At 44.9% G+C, this 26,075-nt stretch overlaps 2 protein-coding genes across 2 annotated transcripts in view; both read right to left on the bottom strand.

Moving 5' to 3' along the window:
- Positions 1 to 1,549: 1,549 nt before the first annotated feature.
- On the bottom strand, positions 1,550 to 13,997 carry MRPS25 (mitochondrial ribosomal protein S25). The gene is made up of 4 exons (XM_081105672.1): positions 12,433 to 13,997; positions 7,709 to 7,815; positions 2,516 to 2,603; positions 1,550 to 1,835 (listed from the first exon to the last, which is right to left on the bottom strand). Exons 1-4 carry the CDS (start codon positions 12,564 to 12,566, stop codon positions 1,643 to 1,645), a joined length of 522 nt encoding a protein of 173 aa, XP_080961798.1. The 5' UTR covers positions 12,567 to 13,997; the 3' UTR covers positions 1,550 to 1,642.
- Positions 13,998 to 17,515: 3,518 nt separating this feature from the next.
- The window catches only part of RBSN (rabenosyn, RAB effector), a 28,358-nt gene continuing 19,798 nt past the window's right edge, over positions 17,516 to 26,075 (bottom strand). Inside the window, exons 9-12 of the mRNA XM_081105669.1 lie at positions 24,334 to 24,420; positions 23,311 to 23,413; positions 21,986 to 22,087; positions 17,516 to 21,338 (exon numbers count right to left, since the gene is read on the bottom strand). Coding sequence (XP_080961795.1) covers positions 20,202 to 21,338; positions 21,986 to 22,087; positions 23,311 to 23,413; positions 24,334 to 24,420 — 1,429 coding nt within the window. The 3' untranslated portion in view covers positions 17,516 to 20,201. The remainder of the gene's footprint in view (positions 21,339 to 21,985; positions 22,088 to 23,310; positions 23,414 to 24,333; positions 24,421 to 26,075) is intronic.

Here is a 26,075-nt window from a genome sequence, read left to right as displayed (position 1 = left end):
ATGGGGAGAGGGCACCAAGATTTTGAATTTCAATTAAAGAAAATTGAAGTAAACCTGCCAGTTACACATTAGACCCAAACAGACCTCCCCTTCTTAATCCCTCCAAGGCTATCACCCTGAACACAGGTCTGGTGCAAAACCACAGGAAACCATAACCTGAGCATCAGATGTGAAAAGAGCCAGGTTTCTCAATTTAATGGGATAATCTCCCAACATTCAAATAAAACACATTTACCCTTTCCAGTTTGGCTCAGTGGAAAGAGTAACAGCTGTGTGCTGAAAGGTCCCGGGTTTGATTCTGGTCAAGGGCATGACCTGCGTTGCAGGCTGGATACCCGGCCAGTTGGGGAACATGTGGGAGGCAACCAATCAATCGATGTGTCTCTCTCACATCGATGTTTCTCTCTCCCCCCTCCCTTCCACTCTCTAAAAATCAATGGGGGAAAAAATATCCTTGGGTGAGGATTAACAACAAAACACACATTTTAGTTTCACATTCATTTCCCATAACTAACTTACCTCATGGAGTAATGCCCTTATTCCCATTTTACAGCAAGTGTTATGCCTTGACCAAAGCTCCCATCAGAGAGGAACTCAGACCTTAAACCTGCTCTTGTAAGCCCACCTTTTTTTTTTTTTTTTAATCTTTAATTTCTTTATTGGTTAAGGTATTACAAATGTGTCCTCATCCCCCCATAAGCCCACCTTCTTGCTTGCATCCATTGGTCAAAGTCTCCTGGTCTGTTTCCACGGGTCTGTTTCCAGCTGGTCCTTTACTTTTGATTAAGTAAACCTATTCTTAAACTGACCCTAGAGGGCTTTGGTGTCTCCTAAGCGCTAAAACCAGCAAAACTCAAGTAGCAGCAATATCCATGTCCTAAGGAGGAAAGGACTACTAGGCAGAACTACTAAGTAACACCTCACACCCTCTTCCAAACTTTAACTCAAGAACTGAGCAAGTGCCCTAATCTGTTTGGCTCAGCGGATAGAGCGTCGGCCTGCAGACTGAAGGGTCCCAGGTTTGATTCTGGTCAAGGGCATGTACCTTGGTTGCAGGTACATCCCCAGTAGGGGGTGTGCAGGAGGCAGCTGATCGTTTCTCTCTCATTGATGTTTCTAACTCTCTATCCCTCCCTTCCTCTCTGTAAAAAAAATAATAAAAAAATATATTTAAAGAAAAAAAAAACTTGAACAAGCAAGAAGGTGAACAGGCAGCTTCCACAGCCAGGTCCCTCAGGAGGAAAAGGTCAGCTGGCTTTAATTTAAAAGTGAGCACTACACAAAGGTTTGCCCCAGGATTTCTGAAAGATGCCCAGAGAGCCTGAATGGAGGGGAACATCCACACTGCCAGCCACAACTAGCTCCAACCAGACTCAACTGAATTTTCAGAGTAGGATCTGGAAGAGGAGTCGAAATCAGTGGAGACAGGGAAAAAGCCACAAGACCAAGATGTCAATAGGCTGTGGCCCTACACCTTCCTAATCCCAAAGTCCTGTTCCCATGCAGGCCTTCCTCCTGTGCCTCGCAGACTGGATACACACCATGCTGCTGGAATTAAGGAGCATTTTATTGGCAGAGTCTCTGGGGACAGAACCAGGATCTCCCTGTGGCCAAGGTAACCCTCGCCCACAGGCCTGGGGCCTTAGTCCTGGGCACTGGCTTTCAGAGTTGCTTTGTACTTCCCTGTCATCTCCTTGGGTAAGGGCACCAGGGCCGGGCAGGGCACCTGCCCTTCCACCTCACAGATGCACTCCCGCAGGCAATACTTTCGAGGTCCAAAGTGGGCTGGATGAGAAAGCTCCTTTTTCTCCTGCTCTTCTTGCTTGAGGGTTTCCCTGCCAAAGAGCACAGACAGCAACAAGGTGTTGGCAACAGTGCTCTGAGCCTCTGCGAAGCACAGAACTTCTCGGAGTGGGCGCCACCCTCAGCCGGGGAGACTGGGATCTCCTGTGTCTCCTAACACGCTTCTCACTCCTCAAACCTATCCCTGCCCTCCACAGGGAAGGCCTTCAGGATGTGAGCAGTGTCAGGCCCAGGGCAGAAGGCACTTGGAAAGCACACTCACGCCAGGCCAGCACAGGAATAGTCAGCCCTCAAGACAGCTAGGGGCAGCCCCATTTCTGACAAATGAGACCATCAGAATAAAGGGGCCTGGAAATGCCTCCAGGTGCCTTCTCAAAGATATTCCGCTTCTTTCCCTTCCCTTCTTTCCTCCATGGAGAGAAAAGGGATGTGTCACGGCAGGCCCCAGGGTTGGTCACCTACCATCTCCAAACGGGTATGTTTCTGGCCACACAGTGCAAGTATTTTAGCTGCATCTCAGCTTCCCACTGACCAGGAGGGATGGATGACTTACTGTTACACGTCTGGTGAGCAGCCAAGTCAGATGGAACGGACTCTCCAGCCCACACTCTGGTGAGTGTCTGGCTCACAGTCAGAGAACCTGTCCCTTTCCTCTCTCAAAATCTCTGGGCTAAGACCTCTGCTCCCCTCCAGGTGAACCCCAGCAACTCACTCATTCTTGCCCAGGATTTTCTTGATGTGCTCCATGATCTCTCTATTGCTCTTGGTCTCTACATCCACGAGAACCTGCTCACCAGTATCTGAAAACAGAAAGCACAGAAAGAAGAGCGTTCCGCAGCCTCAAACGGTCATCTGCTGTTTGCTAAGGAGGAATATTTTAACAATAAAGTAAATATATTTGTTTACATAACCCATTATATACTACCACTTATTTTCCGATATTTCTTTATAATGAGCAGATATAAATTTTAGGTATGTACAAAAACATACTACTTTAATAGAAAAATTCCATGTTCATGGATAGAAAGATTCAATGTCATTAACATGGCCATCCTCCCCAAACTGGTCTATAGATTCAATGTAATCCCTATCAAAATCCCAGCAGGTGTTTGTGTAGAAACTGATAAATTTAGCCTAAAATTCATGCAAAACAATTTTGAAAAGAAAATGGAGGAAGGACATTCATTTTCCAATTTCGAATTTACTATAAGCTTCAGTAATCAAGTCAAAAACAGACTACAGAGTGATAGAACAGAATTGAGTCCAGAAATAAACCTTTATATTTATGGTCAATTGATTTTCAGCAAAGATGCCAAAACAATTCAGTGAGGAAAAATCGTCCTTTAAACAAATGGTGCTGGGACAATTGGATAGCCACATGCAAATAAATGAATTTAGACTTTTACTCCCAACATTAAAAAAAGAAACAAAATACTCAAAATGGACCAGGGGCCTACAACTTCTTGAAAATCTTTAGAACCTAGGCAAAAATATGCCATCAAAAACGTGATTATAGAAAAAAACCTGATACACTGAATTTAAAATTCAAAAATTTTGTTCTTCAAAAGGCACCATAAGCAATAGACTGGGAGATAATGTACAGAATGCATATATCTGATAAGACTTGTATGTCAACTATATAAAGAACTCAAAACTCAAGACAATCAACTAAAAAATGGACAAAATATGTGAATGAACATTTAACCAAAATTAGTCATTAGTCATAACAATGAGCTATTAAGAGTGGCTAAAAATTTTTTAAATGGGCAATACTAAGTACTGGTAAGGGTGCAGAGTAATGGAACCTTTCTTACATTACTGGTAAAAATGCAAAACATTACAGCCAATTGAGCCAATGAATTAAGACAAAAAAAGAAAAAAATTGATAAGGAAGAAATAAAACTGCATTTGCAGATGACAAGATTGTGTATGTAGAAAATTCTAAGGAATTTAGAAAATAAACTATAATGTGTTTATAAGCAAGGTTGCAAGACACATTCCATATAGAAAAATCAATTAGCCCTAGCCGGTTTGGCAGCCCACGGACTGAAGGGTCCCAGGTTCAATTCTGGTCAAGTGCATATACGCCGTTGCAGGCTCGATTCTGAGCCCTACTCAGGATGCGTGTGGGAGGCAACCAATCACTGTTTCTATCTCCCCCTCCCTTCCACTCACTCTAAAAGTTAATGGAAAAATATCCCCGGGTAAGGATTAGCAACAACAAAAATCAACTATACTAACCAAAAAACTGAAATGAAATATGGTATTTAAAAATACCATTTACAATAGTCACAAAACATACTCAATTCAATATTGTTAAAATATCCATACGCCTCAAAATGATCTATAATGTAATTCCAATCAAAATCCCAACAAGCTTTTTTCCAGAAACTTGCCCAATTTTAAAGTTTACATGTAAATGCAAAGAACCCAGACTAGCCAAAGGGAGTGGGGAGCAAAAGCACAAAGTTGGACTTATGCTACCTGATCTGAACACTTATAAGACTACAAAAAACAAGGTGTGCGATATCAGGACGGCACTAGTGTAAGGACAGACATAGGTCAGTGAAAGAGGATGAGAGTTCAGAAAATTTTTAAATGGACAAAAGACACAATTATACTCTTTACAAAACAGATTTGAATAGCTAATAAAAAGTTATGAGAAAATGCAAATTAAAATTTCAATTAAAACCCACAGGAATGGCCAAAATTCTTTTGTATATGGTAAATTACATGACATAAAAATCACCATTTTAACCATTTTAAAGTGTATAGTTTGGTGGGTTTTGGTACATTCAAAATGTAAAACTAATGTAAAACTATCACCATTATCTAGTTCCAGAACTTTCTCATCACCCCAAACAGAAGCTCTTTTGCCAATTAAGCAGTCATGTCCTATACCCCACACCACCCCAATCCCATCCCCTAGCAAACACTGTCTTGTCTCTATGGACTTGCCTGTTCTAACATTACATATGAGTGGAATCACAACCACATTCTTTGGTTATGACCCCTTCCTCAATCTTCAAAGCCAGCAATGTTTTATATCTGGCCATTCTTCATAGTCACATGGCCTCTGATTACAGCCGGAGAGGTTCTCTGATTTTAAGGTCCATGTAATCAAACTACTGCCTGGAGGTGAGATGGCTCAATCATTTTGGAAACCTATTAGGCAGTTTCTAAGAACATTACCCATCTCTTCAGCATGAGGCAGAGGCTTTGAAGAGCTGAGCGCCTGGGTCCACAAAGACAACTTGTGTTGAGAAGATACTACAAGCACCTTATCTTAGTAGCCAAAACCTGGAACAACCCTTCACAGCCAGGGAGGCGCACCACTCAAAGCTTCCTTTGAGGAAGCCCTCCTGCAAGGAGCAGCCAGCTGAGAGCCCAGCTGCTGTTTCGGGAACCCACCAGAGCCACGCACAGGCTCTCCTTGGCCTAGGTCTAGGACCTAGCCATCTCTGCTCCGAGTGGAGCTACGACTTCCCCTGGGGCCGGCCCAGACTTCCTAAGAGCTTCACCACCATCTTAGGTGCCTCCTGTCCAGACCGCCTTCCTTTTCCCTTTCCTTTTCGAGATGTCAGACCTGCTTTGCCATATGAAGATTTTCCCTACCCACCCCTCTTTTATCTCTAATAAATTAATCTCATATTTCTGTCTTGGTAGTTAATAAAAACTCGTGTGTTCATCAACAGGTGAATGGATAAATAAACTGTGGTATATTCCTATAATGGAATACTACTTAGCAAGAAAAATGAATTAACTACTGATACATATAACATGGATAAGTCACAAAAACATGAGTAAAAGCCAGGCACAAAGTACATACTGTGAGATTCTATTTATATGAAATTCTGAAACAAACAACAATAAACTATGGTGAAAGAAATCGTAACAGTGGTTGCTTCTGGTGGAATGGGGAATTAACTTGAAAGTAGCACTAGAGAACTTTCTGGAGTAATAGAAATGTTCTTGAGCCCTGGCCAGAGTGGTTCAGTTGGATGGAGCATCATCCTGTATACCAGAAGGCGTAGGTTCGATTCCTGGTCAGGGCACATACCTAGGTTGCTAGTTCAATCTCTGGTAGGGGCGCATGCAAGAAGCAACCAATCGATGTTTTTCTCTCTGTCTCTCTCAAAATAAAAGTAAAAAATTTAAAATCAATAAAAATAGCCCAGCCGGTGTGGCTCAATGGTTGAGCATCGACCTATGAACCAGGAGGTCCCAGTTCGATTGCCAGTTAGAGCATATGCCTGGGGTTTTGGGTTCGGTCTCCAGTAGGGGGTGTACAGGAGGCAGCTGATCAATGATGTTTTTCTCTCTCTCTCCCCTTCTCCCTTCCTCTCTGAAATCAATAAAAATATATTTAAAGCACTGGCTGGTTTGCTCAGTGTCTAGAGCATCGGCCCACGGACTGAAGGGTCGTGGGTTGGATTCTGGTCAAGGGCATGTACCTCAGTTGCAGGCTCGATCCCATGAGCCAGTCCTGGAACGTCCAGGAGGCAACGAATAGATGTGTCTCTCACATCGATGTTGCTCTCCGTCTCTCCCCCTCCATTCCACTCTAAAAAATATCCTCATTTGATAACAAGTACATATATATATTTTTAATCAATAAAAGTAAGTATTCTTCATCTTCATTGGGAAAGTGGTGACATAAAACACAACTGTAGGAACTCATCAATCTATACACATTAAACCTGTGCATTTATTATGAGCAAATTATACCTCAATAAATTTTTTTCAATGCAAACACAATATATACACAAAATTGTCATACCACCCCTACTCTCTTCACCTACTTAGCTTGCTCTATTTTTTTTCATCACACTTACCTTCTAGCATACTGTCTTGTTAAGTTTTTTTTTTTTTTTTTTTTTTTTATATACTTCATTGATTTTTTACAGAGAGGAAGGGAGAGGGATAGAGAGTCAGAAACATCGATGAGAGAGAAACATCGATCAGCTGCCCCCTGCACATCTCCCACCGGAGACGTGCCCGCAACCCAGGCACATGCCCTTGACCGTAATCGAACCCGGGACCCTTCAGTCCGCAAGCCGACGCTCTATCCACCGAGCCAAACCGGTTTCGGCTTGTTAAGTTTCTTGTTCTCTCTCCTGCTAGAGTATTATCTCTACAAGGGCAGAGATCTTTGTATGGCTCCCTGACACCCAAGTACCTAAAACAGTACCTGGGTACCTAGCATATTTGCTAAATAATCTGGCCATTTGGGGCCAGAAATAAAATGGGAAGAACATTATTTTGTTCCCCAAAGCATTTCCCATTCTAGACTTCATTTGATTCTCTTAACCATGTAAGGTAGATGTTATGCCTTTACTTAAGAAATAAAGCAATGGGAATGTTTCTTGCTCAGGGTCAGAATGACTGAGAGCTGGACCAAAATCTCTGGTCTTCTGACTTCTGGGTGCTAAGCCATATTTAACTGAATAAAGTTCACTTGGTCCCAGGTGGACACACACAGACATATACTTTTCAAGAGAATGTGGCCAGCCTAAGAGGGGCTTTGGGAGACAGGAGAGGGGAGGTTTCCTGGGAGAGGTGATGCTCAAGATGAGTCTTAAAGGATTATTTTTTCAATTAAATAAGCAAAGAAAGTAGAAAGGGGATTTCATCAGAGGGCTGGCATGAGCAAAGGTATAAACAAAGGTGTGGCAAGGAATTTTGAAAAATTAGTCTGTGTGGTGTGAGGCATATGAAGGCAACAGGAAACAAGTCTGGCAAAGGAGAGGGAAGAGGCATCCAGATCTCAATGGCCATTGAAACCAAGGTGACAGGAGCAATGTTAGTTCACAAGAGCTTGTACCTCAGGTCACCTGACTGCTATGAAAGGAAGGACGGATGGGAGGAAACAGTCCTGGAGCCCAGCAGAGGCCCCCTTACTCACCTAAATAGAATCGAAGGAAGGGTGATGGTGTCATGTTCTTAAACATCATGATCTGCACCCAAGGGTTTTTGTATTGGATTTGAGGTATGTTGAAAAACACAAATTTCCTGCAAAGGAGGAAAAATTAAGCCCATGAAACAAGAGTTTTTAACCTAAAATTTTGCATACCTGTGTATTCATTTTTAAAGGGAAAAGGTCTGGAACTTTCATCAGATTCTCAGAGGACTCTGCCTCCCAAAAAAGGCTGAGAAAAGCAGCAGCTTTCAGGAATGTTAGTGTGTTCTCTGAGTGTGGGTATTCAGACTCCTGGTTTGCCATCCGAGGGAAAAGAAATCTATATCCCTACCTCACACTGCACACTAACCTAAAACTCACCAAAGCAGAAGTATAAATGTTAAAATGGAACTATGAATATCTTTGATCTTTATTTAAATGATGGTTACACAGGTGTATTCATATGTAGAATTCATTGAATATATATACTTCATGTAGATTGTACAAAAATTTAAAAATATACAATAAAAATAATAGAATATTTTTATAATCTAGAAGTGGAAAAACCTTTCAACTTAGAAGATTTAAAATATAAGTGTAACTACATTAAAACTTATGAGGTCCTGGCCAGGTAGCTCTGTTGGTTAGAGCATCATCCCGATACACCAAGGTTGCAGGTTGATCCTCGGTCAGGGCACATATAAGAATCAACAAATGTATAAACAAATGCAACAACAAATCTCAATCTCTCTTCCTCTCTCACTCCCTCTCTCTCCCTGCCAGTCTGTCTCTAAAAAAATCGAATTTCCTTGTCACAGAGTTTTACCCATCATTAGTTAAGATTTACAGTTCAACAAGAACATAGGGCAAAAGCCACAAATAGGCAGACAGCCAAAAAACCTATCATCATATGAAGGGATTCTCAATATCTTTCCAATAGTCATGTAGATTAAAATATAATTGTATCCGCCGAAACCGGTTTGGCTCAGTGGATAGAGCGTCGGCCTGCGGACTGAAAGGTCCCAGGTTCGATTCCGGTCAAGGGCATGTACCTGGGTTGCGGGCACATCCCCAGTGGGGGATGTGCAGGAGGCGGCTGGTCGATGTTTCTCTCTCATCGATGTTTCTGACTCTCTATCTCTCTCCCTTCCTCTCTGTAAAAAATCAATAAAATATATTTAAAAAAATAATAATTGTATCCGTGCTCGCTTCGGCAGCACATATACTAAAATTGGAACGATACAGAGAAGATTAGCATGGCCCCTGCGCAAGGATGACAAATTCGTGAAGCGTTCCATATTTAAAAATATATATATATATATATATAATTGCATTCACCCCTTAGATTGCTAAAGATTTTTTTGAAAGTTATAGAAGTTCCTTGGCTGGGTAGCTCAGTTAGTTAAAGCATCATCCCATATGCCAAATGGTTGCAGGTTGGATTCCCATTGGGCACATACTTAGGTTTCGGGTTCAATCCCCAGTTGGGGTAGCCAATCGATGTGTCTCTCTCACATCAATGTTTCTCTCTCTCTCCCTTCCTCTTACTCTAAATTAATAAAACATATCCTCAGGTGAAGGTTGAAAAAAAAAAGTTACAGAAGTGAGGAAACATTTACTGAAGAGTATAATATAAATTGGTTTAACCTCTTTAGAGGTCAGTTTGGAACCAGCAAAATTTTAAAAGCATCAATCTTGACTCAATTCTTCTACTGCTTCTAGTTATTTTCACATTTGAACGTAAAGATATGGGTGGGGTTTACTATAGCATTATTAGTTACAGCAGAGGAACAGAAAAAACTTAAATGCCCCTCAACAGAGGTCTGACTGAATCATTACAATACAACTGTGTGTTTGGATCTCTCTCCACCTACTCTCCACATTGAATGGTTCATCTACATGGGCTATGGAAACAGGATTCCTTGCCCTCTGGATTCTGTTGCATTTGGCCAACAGGGAGCACCGGCAAAACTGGGAGGGAATAAAGTCACGGTGTTTATTTCACCAGCTCGTCCCCTGGCTGAGTCCCAGGCAAAGCAGCCCTCTCTGACTTCCCCTCACTTCCGCTAGCCTAGACCTGGAGTATTGCACTGTTCCCTGTGGTTTCTTTTACCCAATCCTCCCCACACCTTTGTCAGTAGTCCCTTAATTAAAGGCTCCCCAAATAACTGAATTTATTTATTTTTTATTGACTTTAGAGAGGGTGGAAGTGGGGGAGGGAGGGAGGGGGAGGTAGAGAGGGATAGATGTGAGAGAGATTCATCGATCAGTTACCTCATCGACTGGAGATGGAACCCACGACCTAGGTATATGCCCTGACAGAGAATCAAACCCATGACCTTCCAGTGCAACCAACTGAACCAAACCAGCCAGGGACCAAATGATCTGAATTTAAATGCACCCTTCGCAACCTGCCCCATACACCAGAGGACAGAAAGATGTGAGTGGTACATAGGACAGAAGGACAATCACCCAACTACTATTTTCTAGCTGTGTGACCAGGGCAAGTTAGTGCTCTGAGCTTCCATGTTGATGCCAAAGAGATGACAGTGTAAGACAAGTGGTCCAGACTGCAGCCTGAAGTCTATTTTCAAGAAGATAAATTTGACAGAATCAACAGAAAGCCTGACTATGTGACCATTTATTTGGGGAGACTTCTATACTTGGGGCAAAATCTGAGTTAAAATGAAAGAAAAACAATGACAATTATTAATTCCAGGGAAAACAAAAATCTTTACAAAAACAAAAAGGAAAAATAATTATAGTACTCTATTTGGCTCAATTGTATGTAGTGTTTTCAGAATCATATTAATTTAAACGTTGAATATTCTATCCAAATTCTGAAATGACTATGTTGGGAAGACTGGGGAGTGGGAGGGCCGAGCAGTATACATGTGTTGAGGGTGGGCAGTGGCAATGGTAGTGAAAGAGCTAAACCCACATCTTCCATCGTGACAAGGTACGATCATGTCTAAAGCTAAGAAAGTGAGAAGGAGCTCTCGAAGTTACTTAACTACATGGAGGTAAAACTCTAATGGTTCAAGTTGAAAGCTGCCGCTTCTAGGGGAGGAAGTGGAAATAGGGTGCTACCTATAAGCCTTGAAGACCAGGAGAGCACACAGGGCTAGAAGCTCAAAGACTGAATTTACCTTCCTAGGCTTAACCTCAATTCCGGCCCCGCAGCAGAGAATCCCAACATCGCAAATAAACCAAGACATATACCCGTGGGAATTTTTCACACCCTAAACTACGAGGACAAAGATTCAACAGGATCGTTAAATGGTTCTTGCTGCAGCATGGGCAGAGACTTAAGAACGATAGGCAACTTCTAGTTGAGCACCGCACTTTATTCTCAAATCCCCACAGGCAGGGTTTTACAACTAAGGCGGTCAGAAAAATTAAGTAAGCTGCCCTCAGTCAACAACTAGTAAGTGAAAGCACCAGTGCTGTGATTAGCATCTGGACTTCTTTACACTGTCCTGCCACTATCAAATTAGCCAATCTACCTAAATCCTGAGGCTCAGGGCAAATGCAGAACTCAATAAATACTAACAGCTGTTACTTCTCTTACTGCATCTTAAAGGCAAGAACACCTGGCACAGGTGAGTAGGGACTTAGCCCTCAGTGAACAAACCAGTTCCCCACACACCCAGCAGACAGCCCTAGACTATGGCCACTAGCACTTGGAATGAAGGGACAGCTGAAATGCTGAGGTCACACGAACAAGCAAAGAAAGTGCAAGTGGGGCTAGAAAGTGCAGGTCAGGCAGGTTCAAACCCAAGGGCACGAAATTACAAAAAGGGCACAGGTGGGAAAGGCAAGCCTTACCACTAGGAGCAAGACACACACACGGCTGGCTGTATCCTATTTACCTAGAGCAGTGGTTCTCAACCTTGGCTGCACATTAGAATCACCTGGGAATCTTTTTAAAATCCTGATTTCTGGGCCTCATTCCGGAGGAATCAGGATTTTAAAAAGATTCCCCGGTGATTCTAATGTGCAGCCAAGGTTGAGAACCTCTGACCTAGAGGGCATTAAAATACTTGAGCAGGTGAGAATGGGACTTGCACACTCATTTTGAGTGGCTGGCCTTTTAAACACCAGAGGTTTACATATGAATCTGAACTTCTGGCTTATTGACAAATCTGAAATTCTCCCCGGAGCAGAGGCAGCAGGTTGCCTAGCCTCTCTGTGCATTTCCTGGGCACAACGGGGTTTCTGTGCAGACCAATGAAGAGAAGACACACGCAGCTTTCAGAGCCTGCGGCGCATGTAAGACATACACCCAGCAGCTGTTACCGCTCTCACTGCACCCCCGCGGCGGCCCTGGAGCATCAGCACCACCCCCGTTTGGGACACCGACAGCAACGCGCCCACAGCCAGCAGCAGGTGGGAAAAGGACCGGAACTGGCCCGCCGCCCCTGGGCTGGGCTCCACTCAGACGGCCGCCCCCGCCCCCTCCCCACCGCCGGCCTGGGGGTCCCAGGCGGTTATGGAGGCCGTGGCTCCCCGGTTTAGCCTTGTCCTCCCCCCGGGAGGAAGGTGGGAGGGAGGCTGGTCCTCCGCTCCCGACCTCAGCGGGCACGGCGTGGCCAAGCTGCTCCAGCCTCCAATTCTGTCACATGGACCAACCTCGGGGGCCAGACCCAGAATTCAGCGCTGTCCCGGGTCTCCCCGTTACCAGCACGTTGTTCCAACCACGGGGGACGCCCTCACGGGCGCGGACTGACCTGGCGCCTTCGCCCAGCTTCCCGTGCGTGTTGTAATTCACCGTCATGACCTTCACCGTGTCCTTGAACACCACGTCCCCCTGGCCCAGGTACTGCAGGGTGCGGCGAATCGGGAAGCGGCCTTTCATGGGCATGGCTGCGCTGGTCGAGCCGCGAAGCGAGCGGCGAGGAGTGACCAGAGCAACAGACGCCGCCGCCGGCGGACCTTCCACCGCAGCTCCTTCGCGCAGTTTCCACTTCCCGCGCAGACTCACAGGAGATTCCTCCCGGCAGCCAACGCGGGTGCCGCAGGGCAGCCTGGAACTTGTAGTCCTGGGCTGTCGGTGCTTTGAGACGGGGTTGGGGGTGGGAGCACGTCCAGATTCGCTTTAGAGCACCCTCTTCCTGAAATGTTTCGTTTTCTATGTAGTCGTCTTCTCCCCCACAAGGAAAAATATTTTTAAATAGGATCAAACTCAATCACAGACAACAAAGTTACAGCAGAACATAAATCAGGAGAGCTGAGTTCCGATACCAAATCGGGGAATAACTTTCTATTCAACCTCAAATAAGTCAGTTTTCTTTCTCTCAGCTTCTCCAGTTTCAAAATGAAAGGTTCGAACTATGCAATATCTAACATTGACTTAAAAAAACTGATTTGCAAAAGAAAAAGAAAACTTTGGGTATACCCCTTCCAGATTTAACCACTTAACATCTCTGGACATCAATATTTTTCATAAGCCAAACGTGAATGACATGCATTTCTGAAGTACTACTGTTACTGATCTGAGAACATTATTTCTCCTTCACTTTTGAAGGATAATTTTGCCAGATATAGGACTCTAGGCTCGTGGGGGGAGGGGGGCAGTCTTTCAATGCTTTAAATTTTTCACTCCACTGTCTTTTTGCATAGTTTCTGACCAGTAGTCAGCTGTACTTTTTATGTTTCTTTATAGGTAAAATAGTTTTTTCTTCTAGCTTCTTTCAAGATTTTCTCTGTCTTCGGTTTTTGCAGTTCGAATAACATACACTTAGGTGTAGATGTTTGGCATTTATGCTGCCCAGTATTCTATGAACTTCCTGGATCTCTGGTTACTGGTGACTGTCATTAATTTTGGAACGTTCTTAGCTATTATTGTTTGAAATATTTCTTCTTCATTCTCTCATTTTTTTCTCTCCTTCTGGTATCCCAATTTTACAGCTTTTGAGATTTTCCCAGAGTCTTTGATACTTTTTTTTCTTTTACACTTCAGTAGGGAAGTTTCTGTTGACCTATCTTCAAGCTCACGGGTTCTTTCCTCAGCTGTGTCCTGTTTACTGATGAGCCCATCAGAGGCATTCTTTGTTCGTTTTTTCCCCCCAGCATTTCCTTTTGACTATTTCTTAAGAGTTTTCTTATCTCTGCTTACATTACCCATCAGTTTTTGCATATTATTTACTTTCACCATTAGACTCCTTAACATAATGTTAAATTCCCTGACAACTCCAACATCTGTGTCATATCTGAATCTGATACTTTGTCTCATCAGACTTTCTGTTTTATTTGCCTTTTTTGGCATGCTTGTTGTTTTGGTTGAAAGTCAGACAATATTGGCTGTATTGGGTAATAGGAACCAAGGTTTAAGAAAGCTTCTGGTATGTGGATTTATGATAATCTGACTAGGGGTTGAACTGTTTAATGTTTGCTGTAGCTGTAGGTCAAGCATGTCAAACTCAAAGGCAAACATGAGCCAAATAAACAAGGTTTAACTTTATGTGGGCCGCAAAAAAACAAAAGCTTCAATTTTCATAGAAATGTAGGTTTATTTCAATAGAGACATGCTGAATACAAAGGACTGAAATAAATGAGTAATCGTTAAAATAATACATTTTAATAAAAATTAGTATTTTTCTTGAACATTAACTTACCAGACACTGAGTAACTGCACAAAAATTAATATGGGTAATGCAAACTTATTTTTCTTGTACTTCGAAAGTGAAATATTTTCTGTTGTGCACACCAAACAAGTCAGTACAAGACTAATGACGTGGCAATTGGTTACTAAAATATTCACTGCTAGTATGAGTGGAGAGAAATGGTGCACCTGCACGTAAGACGAGTAAGGGAAATGAATGCAACACAATGACAGTAATCAGTCAATTAGCGAACACTGTAGTTTGTTATTACTAATTATGTATAACAGGATATTGTAAAAATTAAGTTATGGAATTTTTATTAAAACGTTTCATACATGCTGTTATATTGGCTGGGCTACAAAAATATTCATTGTGGGCCACATGCGGCCTGCAGGCTGCGAGTTTGACATGCTTGCTGTAGGCGCTAGAGACTTCAAATTCCTCTAATCTTTGTTTTTACCTCCCCTCTTGACTTTGGGCTTCCTTAGATAGTCCTCCTCAAAGAGTTTGTGTTTTGTAGCTCTCTTAGCTATAACCCACTGCTATTACTAGAGCTCCGTTGGGGAGAGAGAGAAATTGGTCTATAGTCTTACAATAAAATCTCAGTATTTTAGTGGGCCTGTGTCCCTGGGCTGTGACCATCATAAATGTTTCTTATCCCTGTGATACCTACATATATATAAAAGCCTAAGCGACCATTATGACTGGTCAACCGAACAACCAGTTGACTGGTTGCTATGATGTGCACTGACCAACAGGGGGCAGATGCTTCATGTAGGAGCTGTCCCCTGGTGGTCAGTGTGCTCCCACAGCCAACCTCCCGAATCCAACCAATCTCCCACAGTCCCTCCCCCTGGCCAACCGGCCCCAATTGGCCCTGATCAGGACTGGGCAAGATGGCCTCGATCAGCCCTGATCACTGTCCAGGCTGAGGGACCCCACCCATGCACGAATTCGTGCACTGGGCCTCTAGTTATAATACAATACAATACTAGAGGCCCGGTGCACAAATTTGTGTACAGGTGGAGTCCCTCGGGGTGGCCTGCAGGAATCGGGCCAAAACCTGCTGTCCAACACAACCTGCAGTTCCTACCTGCTGCTACCACTCCTAGCCCCACTGTGCCTGCCGCAGGCTTGCGCCCAATCAGTCCTGATCGACGGAGGCTCGTGCCTCCACAGCAGCACTCACCAGCCCTGAGCCCTGCATCTGGCACCCTCCTGAGGGGAGTGGTCTGTGGGATTGGGCCAAAACCAGCTCTCTGACATCCTCCAAAGGGTCCTGGATTGCAAGAGGGTGCACACCAGGCCGAGGGACCTCACTGGTGCATGATCGGGGCCAGGGAGGGACCATAGGAGGGCTCCAGGACATGTCTGGCCCCGTCTCGCCCAGTTCTGATCGGCCGGACCCCAGCAGAGAGCTAACTTACTGGTTGGAGCGTTGATCCCCCAGGTGGTCAGTGCACACCATAGGAACTGGTCAGCTGGTCGTCTGCCCCCTGGTGGTCAGTGCACGTGCTAGCGAGCAGTTGAGCGGCCTTAGCATATCATTAACATATTATGCTTTGATTGGTTGAACAGTCGATCGGTCACAGGAAGACCAGACACTTAGCATATTAGGCTTTTATTACATAGGATATGTATATTTGGCCACTGTTCCTCGTTCCCAGCTAGAGCTCCTAAAAGCCTGTAATTTTCTTAATGAGACAGAAGCATCTTTTGTCATAATCTCTGGATTCTGTCCCTCTCCCTGAAATGGCTCTGGTTAAAAGTGAAAGGAGCATCTTTTGTTGTAACAATCCCCAGTTCAAACACACCTGTTTATGCAAATGAAGTGACTTTCGGAAAGCCCCAAGGGATGGGGGCTGGTTACCAGGAGAACCATGTGATTAAAAGCACAGGAACACTCAGCCCCAGCAATTTGTCAAAATGTTCCTAACATATATGGTTCCAATGGCTTTGCTCCAAGTAAGCAGACCTCAGCTGTGACTCTGAACTTACCTCTTTCCAGATTTTGGGGTGGCCATTTGTCCTGCGAAGTCAGTTCTCTGAGGGTCCAAGAAAAGTCAGTGATTTTCAGTTTGTCCAGCTTTTGCTTATTAGGACAGGAATGACAACTTCCAAACTCTTGGTGTGCCTGAACTAAAACCAGAAGTTTGTTCTGACAGATTTTTTAAACTGTGCTAGGCCACTGAAGAGTTTTAGGCAGAAGAGCCTTGACCTTAAAGTCCACAGGGAACGCTTCCTATGGATGAAATACCCCATCCCACACCAGACACATGAGTGTCCATATACAAAGCAGGCCAGGGCAGTGTGGGTTTTGGAGTCAGACAGACCTGGGCTGGAATCCCAGTGGTATAACCCTGAGCCTGCTTAATCTCACCACGTTCATTTTTTCATCTGTAAACTGAGGTTGTTGGGAAGATCAAGTGAGGTAATCCATGCATAATATGTAGCATTCTGTCTGGCCCACAGTGAGCACTAAATATTATCTCCTCCTGGTTTAGTAATCTATACAGGTCTTAGGAAGTTCCATGTCAAAGGCTCAAGTGATATCAGTATTAGAAACCCACTCAGCAGCTCTAACCTGCCCATCCCTGCCACCTTTGGGCCAGACACAATGCTTGTGCATTCCCACTGTGCCTGGCCCAGATCAAACCCTCCTTGCTACTTAGGGCCATGTGGGTCAGGCAGACCAGGCTTTAAATCCCCATTCCAGCCCTGACTGGCAGTGCGACTCCAGCCAGGCTAACCTCTTTCAACCTTTTTCTTCATTTGTCAGATGACTACCCGAGTAAGTACCTCACAGGCCTGCTAGAAGACCTAAATGCAGACTGTGTGACTGCAGCAGGGCCTGGCACAAATGGCAGCGGGAAGGGTCCTCAACCTTGTTAGGCCTGTTTCTTCCATGGGGATAATAGGATTGTAAAGTTTTACACTGTGCTTGTGTGAAATGGTTCATCTAATTAACGCTGTAGGAGTAACTGGGGATAGGGCAGAATTGGAACTCACATTTACCCAGTAAGAGCCCAGTGACCTTGATTCTGTCTGGAGGCCTTAAGCCAACAGGTAAAACAGGAGCTAGGGCTATCTTCTGATACTCAGGTCATGAAGAAAGTGGGGAAGGTATGTTATCTGGTGACTCTCATGCAACACGCATGCACATATACATACACATCTCCAACCACTAATATTTGTTATTTTATTTTTTAAAAAAGGTTCCAATACCAGGCCCCAGTGCATGCAAATCAATGTCTCCATCATTGTCAGATGACCAGCATAATCTGCCACCACAGACTCTAACCTGGTAGAGACCGGCTTCTCACTTTGAGTCCCAAGCTAACTATGCAAATGTTCAATCTACCGCATGGCTCATGGTGACTCAGGTACATTTTAGTGTCTGAACAACAAAAACACATTGAGTTGCAAATACACTGAATAAGTATCCTTAGTGTATTAGACAGGGAAAAATACAAACAAGGCATAAAAGGAAAAAGCCAAAGTCTCTTCCACATATGATCTGTTTTTGGGAGATCTGCCAATGCTATATCAAGAACTTGCTCGTTTTCTGATGAAGGACTGCAGGAGGTGAAATACCCACATGAGTCAAGAACTTGAAGTTGTGATTATAATTCATAGTCCGTCTTTTCCGATGTTAACCCACCTCTGTAAATCCAACCGTGTGCCTGTGTGAATTCTGGGAAATGGTCCTGCTGAGGGATAGCGAATTCTAACTGCTATCATGTCTATGATTATAGGAGAAGAGGGCCATGGAAGGATTAAAGAATTTGTGGCAGAGGACGGCCACAGAAGAATTCAATCATATCAGAGGGTTTTAGTTTGATCTAGGATACTCAGTGTTTTGGAGGGAGGAGGGTTTGTGTACGGGTTTTTTTGTTTGTTTGTTTGAAAAACGTTTCCTATGTGTGGTTCTCAAGGCTTAGTTACGTACAGATTGCTACTTACGGTTGATTTCAAAGAAAGGGTATGTTTAGTAAACTAGTCTTAATTGAAACCAGCAGCTAATTGAAAGAGATATATTCTCATAAGGAAAGTAATTATGATGTAAAGCAGCTTTGGCAGCATTTAGGAACTACCTGCTTTTTGGCAGAGACCTTCCTCCCCTTCAGTCAGAGAGAAAGGACAGAGTGAGCAGGGAGGAGCATACAGCCACCCATGAAGCCTCCAGAATTACAGCATGAAGGGCATGGACCTCAAAGGAGAAATGACGCCTGTATGAGGCAGCGTTTTAAATGCCTGAATGCCAACTTCCCATAACTACCATGACAGCAAGGTTGGTACTGGCTGACGTTAGTAACCACTCATGTTCCTTTGTGAACAGAACCCAAATGCAAAGAGCCTTCCACTGACTCCCCGTTCCCACATCCCTATACACCCCCTTTTCATTCAACTCAAAGATCCAGCAGGTGCTAAAGAAATGTAAATAGTGTCAACACAAATACAGAATATTTTTATACCACAATGTTTTTCAAACATTCCCAAGATCAACAGGAGTCTTCCCAGAATGTAACAAAATGAAGTTTAGCTCTCACATCAGTAACCAGTGAGAGTATGGCCCAGAGTTAGTTAAGGGGTATAAAGTGACTAGTGGTCAGTTATTGTTCATTAATTAACAAGTGTAATTACAGGAACTCTACCCAAAGCTGAGCACACTTGGATATCATGATGTCAGATGTCAGTTAAGGGTTATGTTCCCATAATCCAAAGCACCAGAGCTAAATTAACAAATTTCCCTTTTTGTCCTTAGTTGGTGAAGAGTTCAAGAACTGCCGTGTTACTAGAATGGTCCTGGGTTGTGCTTCTTCAAACATTTCAGTTTTTTAATGCTAAACATTGGGAAGAAAAATCTCACCAGCGCCACAGGTCAAGACAGGATGAACAAAAAGGGAAGAAGGCTGATCAACTAGCCTTGGAAATTATTTTGATTTACCTTTGACTTACGGAAGTTTCTATCTGACAATGTTCCAAGAAAGCCTCCTGATCACTCATTCCTACATTACAGACAAGGCCTCTAAAAAAATCCCAGCTACAAGTCATTTTGCCAAAGCTCAAGGAGATTTCTCCAGGGTCAGACAATTGTTCCAGTAGTCAGAGATAACAGACAACATTTGCATGGAGACTCTTTTCCCAAATAATACGACCTTGATCAACCAAAAAGTTAACCACTCTATTTTCTAAAAAGCTCATGATCAGACTACAGTGATACCTCAGCACTGGGAGTTTAACTTCCTAAAAGAGACCAATGAGAACTTAAACTGAGAGGGAAACACACCCTGGTGAAACCTCATCCTCTTCACCCGCTTAAAAAAAAAGTGCTGGGATCTCCTGGGTCCAAACTGGCCCCTTCCTAACATACCTGACCCCTTCCTTTGCACAGGCAGGATGTACCCAGCAGGGCAGAGGAAGATCCGGGGAAAGGAACCCACAGCCTAAAGAGGTCAGGCTTCTGCCAGAGGAGAGTGCGGTTTAAAGGAATCCACCTTGTCAGTCTTGGCTAACGGAAGGCCTGCTATAAGGCTGCCCTATAATACTCATAATGACCAAAGACTAGACAGGACAAATGGACCCACGAGGTGCACACCAGGACCCAACAGAAATGCATTTAGTTATATCTCAGTAGTGAAAATTTTAAGTCCCTTCTAAAGGGAAAAGCCAATTTAAAAAAAAAAAAAGCCCAGGAAAAACAGCAAATGAATGCTGATTCTTCCTGTTCTAGATCCCATTTATTTTTCAATTGTAGTGAAAAAACCTCCAAGTACACAGCATGAAATAGCAGATTTCCTCCCCTAACGTGTATGCATCTGAATTCTCATCCTGCCTCCTGCCCATCAATTCCACCAACCCGCTCCTGCCAGGCCCCTGGACGCAAAGGTGCTCTACCTGCCCAGTGGCCAGTCAGAGCCCCGCTTCTGTTTGGCCAGAGTACGCTTCAGCTCCCTCAGGTTCTCTGTCAGCACCTCCACCTCATCCAGGCGACCGCACTGCTTGGCATCAAAGATGTACGCCTTGATGTTATCGATCTGCTGGAGGAGGAGCTCCTCCTCTATGGGCTCCTCGCCCTCTGGCCCACTGTCACTGTCCATCTCGAAGGGGTTGGTACAGGTGGCTTCCTCAAAGGGGTTGCCAGGAACAGGACGCTCATCCTCCTCACTGAAGGGGTTGGGTGCTGGGCTGTTTGAGTTAGTGAAGGGATTCCCTGCCACTGCTACCTCTTCCTCCTCTTCCTCAAAAGGATTGTACTCTTTGAGGATGCGGGATGGAGGGCCACAGGAAGGCTCTGCAGCACGAGGGCTGGTAGAGCCCTCCGCTGTAGGGCTAGCGGAGTCTTCCTCTTCAAAGGGATTTAGGGAGGGCACCTCGCGTTGCTGTGACATGGTGCTCGGGGGCAAGAATTCCTGGCCAAGGGCTGGGGGCCCAGACCACACTCTGACAGGCTCAAGAGCAGAGCTGGGTGAAGGGGTCTTGGGAGTTGCACTGCTCTGAACTGGTGAAGAACCCAGATCCAAAGCATGAGCAAGGTGGGTGCAAGGCTCTGTGCTGGGCTCCAGCTGAAAAGGCCTGATTTCTCGGAAGTCCAGGGACCGGGTCCGTGTGTGCAAGGATGCCGCCTGGAACTGCTCCCTTTCTCGCTCCCACTCCCGTTCACACAGCATCTGCAGCTGTTCCCGCTGCAGGTCCTCCTCCTCGGCCTGCTTGCGGGACAGCTCGATGGCCTTCTCTGTCTGCTGCTGGTCATACTCATCCTGCAACTGCCGCAGGTTCTCCTGCAGGGTGCGCACTTCATCTGTCCGGCCTGCGGCCTTGGCCTGCTTTATAAATGATGTGATGTTGTGGATCTGCTGGAGGAGGGGGTCCAGGTCTTCACTCTGCCCCTGACCTCCTGATAGGGGGAGCCAGCCCTCAGCCTTTCTCAAGGGGGCAGAGCCCCTTCGAAGGTACACCACCTCCCCATTGGCACGAGATGGCAGGTCACTCCGCCTTTCCTCAAGCCTTCGCTGGGACTCCAGGGAAGCCTAGGGAGACAGCAGAACCAAAGAGAAAAAACAGTCACCAGGACATCAGCAGCCACACAACCAGCTGCCCTCTGCAGTCTCACTATTCCTGTACCTGTGAGACTCCAACTGCCCACCTCAGGACTAAGACAGCCAACTGCTAAAATCAAAACATGCTTTCGTTTCAGGGGGAGAGGAGGGACAAACCCTGATTCTCAAAAATAAAATATTAGTAAGTTAAAGGATAAAATTTTCTCAATCTTAGATCCACTGGCCATACACTTGTCTTAAAGCACTCATCTACACTAGAAACTCACACAGTATTACATTGAATACTGCATATTCCAAAGTGTTCTACAAAGAACTTCCTGATGTTTGGGTCCTCTGCAACCTGTAATGGAGGGAGGACAGTCAGTCTCCATAGTACTCTGGACAGAAGAAAACCAGTAGCACCTCTGAAGGAAAAATAGGACTTGCAGAGGAAAACAAACAATTCTGATGTCTACAGATGAGAGTGAGGCCAGAACAGAACAGAAGACAAATGGAAACTAGAGAGAGCAAGAGTTCTGGTGCACAACCGCACAGGAGCTCCTGGGAGCATGGGGAGCCTCTGTGCTCAAAGAGCCCCAGAGAGGAAGCCCGATGCCGGATCCCTGAGCTTCACTCACCTGCTTCTCTAGCATCTTCTTCCTTTCCATCTCTTCCTTCCTTTTCTTTAGTTCCTCAAACTGTTCTTGGGTTGGCAGTGACATCAAACCAAGCAACTTTTCCTACAGGGATTCATAGACAATGTTACATTTAAACCTTTAATGAACCTTAGCCCTGTGGCGAGAGTCGTTTAGGCTAAGCCATTCCATCCTTGGACAGTCACATTAATTAGCAGTAGTAAAAAAAGACTAAACCCCTAAATGGGTCAGAGAGTCAGCTTGCAAATGGGCCTGCCTGTCCCTTATGAAATGACCAATACCAGATATCCCAGTTCTCACCTTCCTCATGCAGCCTTCTCCCTGCCCACCTGCCTAAACGTGTAAGCCTCCACCCGAGCTTCCCACCAGCCTTTCCAGGCTTTGTATTTGTCCGCAGCACTTTCCAACGTAAGCTGTATATTTTAGTTGTTTCTCATCTAACCCCCTCTCTAGAACAGACGCTTTGTGAGAACAGGAATGTTGCCTTTTTGCTCACGGCAGGATACCCAGCACCTAGAACATTGCCTGGTACACAGCAACACTCACCAAATGACTGGAATATAGCCACTAATCAAAAGGAGAAAGGCCTGATTCTCTGCAATACAATGTTGGAAAACTAACCCAATAGGACTTTATTAAGTCTCTCTTTCATGGAGCCCAAAGGTGGTTAAATGTGACTCCCCGAGGCGCTTCCTGAGGTAGAAACAATCAGATCTAACCACCTAACTTTAGTCTGCCCTTGAACAATCAGCTGTTTCCTTCCAATGGCCCAGGAAAAGTCCCTTAGGATCTTATCCCAAGGAAGAAATACTATGTACACATATATCCAACAGGCAATACTCATAATGGCAAAAAATGGAAATCTATCAAATGTCCAATGAAAAGGGAATAATTAAATAAAGGATGGTACATATATCAAAGCAGTACTTTATAGTAGTATTCAAATGATAGCTCTTTGAGGACCATGTAAAAAAAGTACTATGATATAAAATTCAGTGATAAAAAGAGAAGACACAAATGTGCAAATAAACACTAATTATAACAATTATATTATAAATGTAAAAGGAAAAAAATATATATGTACCAGAATAATGGGTGGTGGTATTGGGGACATTAGGATTAAAAGTAGTTTTTACTTTTCTTTGAAATCCAGATTTTTCTCTAAATATGGCATAATGCATTTTTAATCTTAAAAAGTAATCCATGTCCAAGAGGAAATGAACAAGCCAGTGACTTGGTCTGCCTCCTGAAAGGTAGAAGAGCAGGGAGGCAAGTGCAATGTTTCTGCCACCCCAGGATGGCTTTACCTGCACAAAAAGTGTAGCCGAGTATCTGATCATCCTCTGCAGCCGCAAAGTGTTTGGATGTGGTGGAGGGTCCTGGTTCAAGCCTAAGGTTAAGATCTTCTTACTGAATTGGAACAAACACATCAATGTAACCAGCGCTGTCAGCCTCAGAAACAAAGTCTTTGAGCTGCCAGGCTTGCCTGCTGGGAAGATTTGTGGAGGAGACAGATTAGAGGCTCCACCGAAGTCCTTGAAGGCAAAGCCCGTTTCTTACCCTTTGGCTGTATCCAAGGCCCCTAACACAGCACAGGGTACATGACAAACACTTGGCCATCGAGGGCTGACCATGGGTGCAGGGGCAGCTTCAAGGATGAGTGATGAGCAACCACACATGGGTCTGGTGCTTAGAAGAGCCGCGTGCTTGGTTTAATATTCTGCTGTCACTATCTTAAAATTCTTACAATTTTGAACAACTTACATTTTCACTTTGCACTAGGCCCCACAAATTACGTAGCCAGTCCTGCATGTACGGATGAACAAGGATTCCTCACCTCAGTTCTTTCCCTGAGTCATTGTACTTCCTACATTGCAAAGGGCTGATTTAACCCCAACATCCAGTCCACAGTTAAAAAGTAGCTGTTGATTTGAAGAAAGAATCTGGGCTCCAATCCTGGCTCCACCACTTGTGCTAGCTGTGGTGCATTGTCTCACTATAAAATGGGGTGCTGATCCCTACTTCACAGGGTAACTTTGATAGGATAAATGAGTTGCACTCTATGAAAATATCCAGTGATATTTCCTGGCACACAGCTGGTATTCAATAAACTCACCTTCCTTTATAATAATGCTGAATACTAGAAATCCTTAACCAAAAGTTACTGAGATGTGTTGAGTGCCAAAGCTGACACTGTCCTCAGCCTCATCATTACAAATACTGCTGTCATCAGGACTCCGGGTAAGTTCAGGTCTGCTAGTCACCCACTACCTCATTAAAATAGCACCTCCTCCACTCAAGGCAGCAGGTAAGACATCACCAAACATTACCTTAAAGCGTCTATTAGCTCGTACACTTTCTGCACTTCTATCCGAAGGTCATTGGCATGTTCCAGTCTATAGGTTGTCTCTCCAGCACTAAGGAGAAATCAGAGATTTTTATTTTAAGTTTTTACATTTTTTATTTTCAGAAAATATACAGCCAGGAGTCATTTTATTTCTACTGTGGAAAAATTATCATGAATTATTTAATATTTAATTGCATTAAGATAAATTGGGCTTTCATAAGATTTAGATATAACTTATCTTTGAAAAGCTAAATTAGCTTACTGACTACTGAATCTGTTACATTAACTGAGTTTAATTTTCACATTACCAATTGTTTTTATGGCTTATGTGGGGAGCAGCTATAGGGTTAAACCTCGGACTGACCTGTTGGCAAAGTCACAAACAAGTCCCAGCTTAGAGGGCACAGTCCCCTTAGCATAATTAGGCTTGACCTTATAATGCTCCCTAGATCTTATCTGGGAAGCTAATGGGCTGAGGGAGATGCAGCAAGTGCTGCCAAAACAAGTGAAACTCACAAGAACAGTGTAACTATGGTAACCACTACCTTGTTTACCTCTGACTATAAAATAAAGGCTCAGCTTGCCTTGGGATCTCTCTCTGTGGCCTCAGCCAGACACAAGGAAGATCCACAGAGACTAAAGAGAGCTATGCTGATCATCTGAACGCTGTCTCCGTGTCTTTCATTCTTCGCCGACTCTGTCCACACCTTTAGGAACCCCTGGACCGCTGGGGCTGGACCCCGGCAGGCTTATACTAGAGGCCCGGTGCACGAAACTCTTGTACAGGTAGGGTCCCTAGGCCTGGCTGGTGATCAGGGCTGATCAGGTTCCCTGCCTCCCCACCTCCTCCTTCCCTTGCCACCTGCACACCACCACCACACAGTTCCCCCTGCCTCCCCACTTCCCCCTTCCCTCACTCCTTCAGCACCCCGCTGCCACCACTGGTCACCCACCATGTTCCACACCCCCCCTCCCCCCCGGTGGTCAGCGCACATCACAGCAAGTGATCAAACTCCCATTCTCCCAGTTGAACTCCCGAGGGGATACGTTGCATATTAGCCTTTTATACAGAGGGAGACTAGAGGCTGAATTCGTGCATGGGGGGTAGGGGGAGGGACCGTGAGAGGTTGGCCAGCTGGAGGAAGGACCGTGGGAGGTTGGCTGCCAGCCCCAAGGAGGGAGCCAGCCCTCAGACCCCCTGGGAAAGGGGCAGCGCCCACTGCCACCCACCCCCGGATCCTCATCCCAGCCCAGGCCCAAAGGCTCCAGCAGGGTCGCAAGAGGAGGCGACAGTCGCCGGGCCGGGCGCAGAAGGAACAGACGCTGACACCGCCATAGGCGCCCCGCCACCACACAGTTCCCCACCTCCCTCCTCTTCCTTCCCTTGCCGCAGTGGGCGGGAGGCCCCCAGGGAAGGGAGAGACAGGAGCAAGACAAATCCTTGTGTTGAGGGCTGACTTTCAATAGATTGCAGCGAGGGAATTGCTCTCTACATACGAAACCCCGACCCAGAAGCAGGTCTCTACAAATGGTTTAGCACCAGGGGCCCATGGGTGCCAGCCGGCCAGGGGGAGGGGCTGTGGGAGGTTGGCTGTGGGAGCGCACTGACCACCAGTGGGCAGCTCCTGCATTGAGCGTCTGCCCCCTGGTGGTCAGTGCACATCATAGCGACTGGTCAACTGATTGTTCCAGTCATTTGGTCATAACTGTTGCTTAGGCTTTTAC

Source organism: Myotis nattereri (genome assembly GCF_964212035.1).
Source record: "Myotis nattereri genome assembly, chromosome: 14".
Classification (NCBI taxonomy): Eukaryota; Metazoa; Chordata; class Mammalia; order Chiroptera; family Vespertilionidae; genus Myotis; species Myotis nattereri.
The sequence above is the reverse complement of the archived record's forward strand: the minus strand, read 5'-3'. Positions and strand labels throughout refer to the sequence as shown.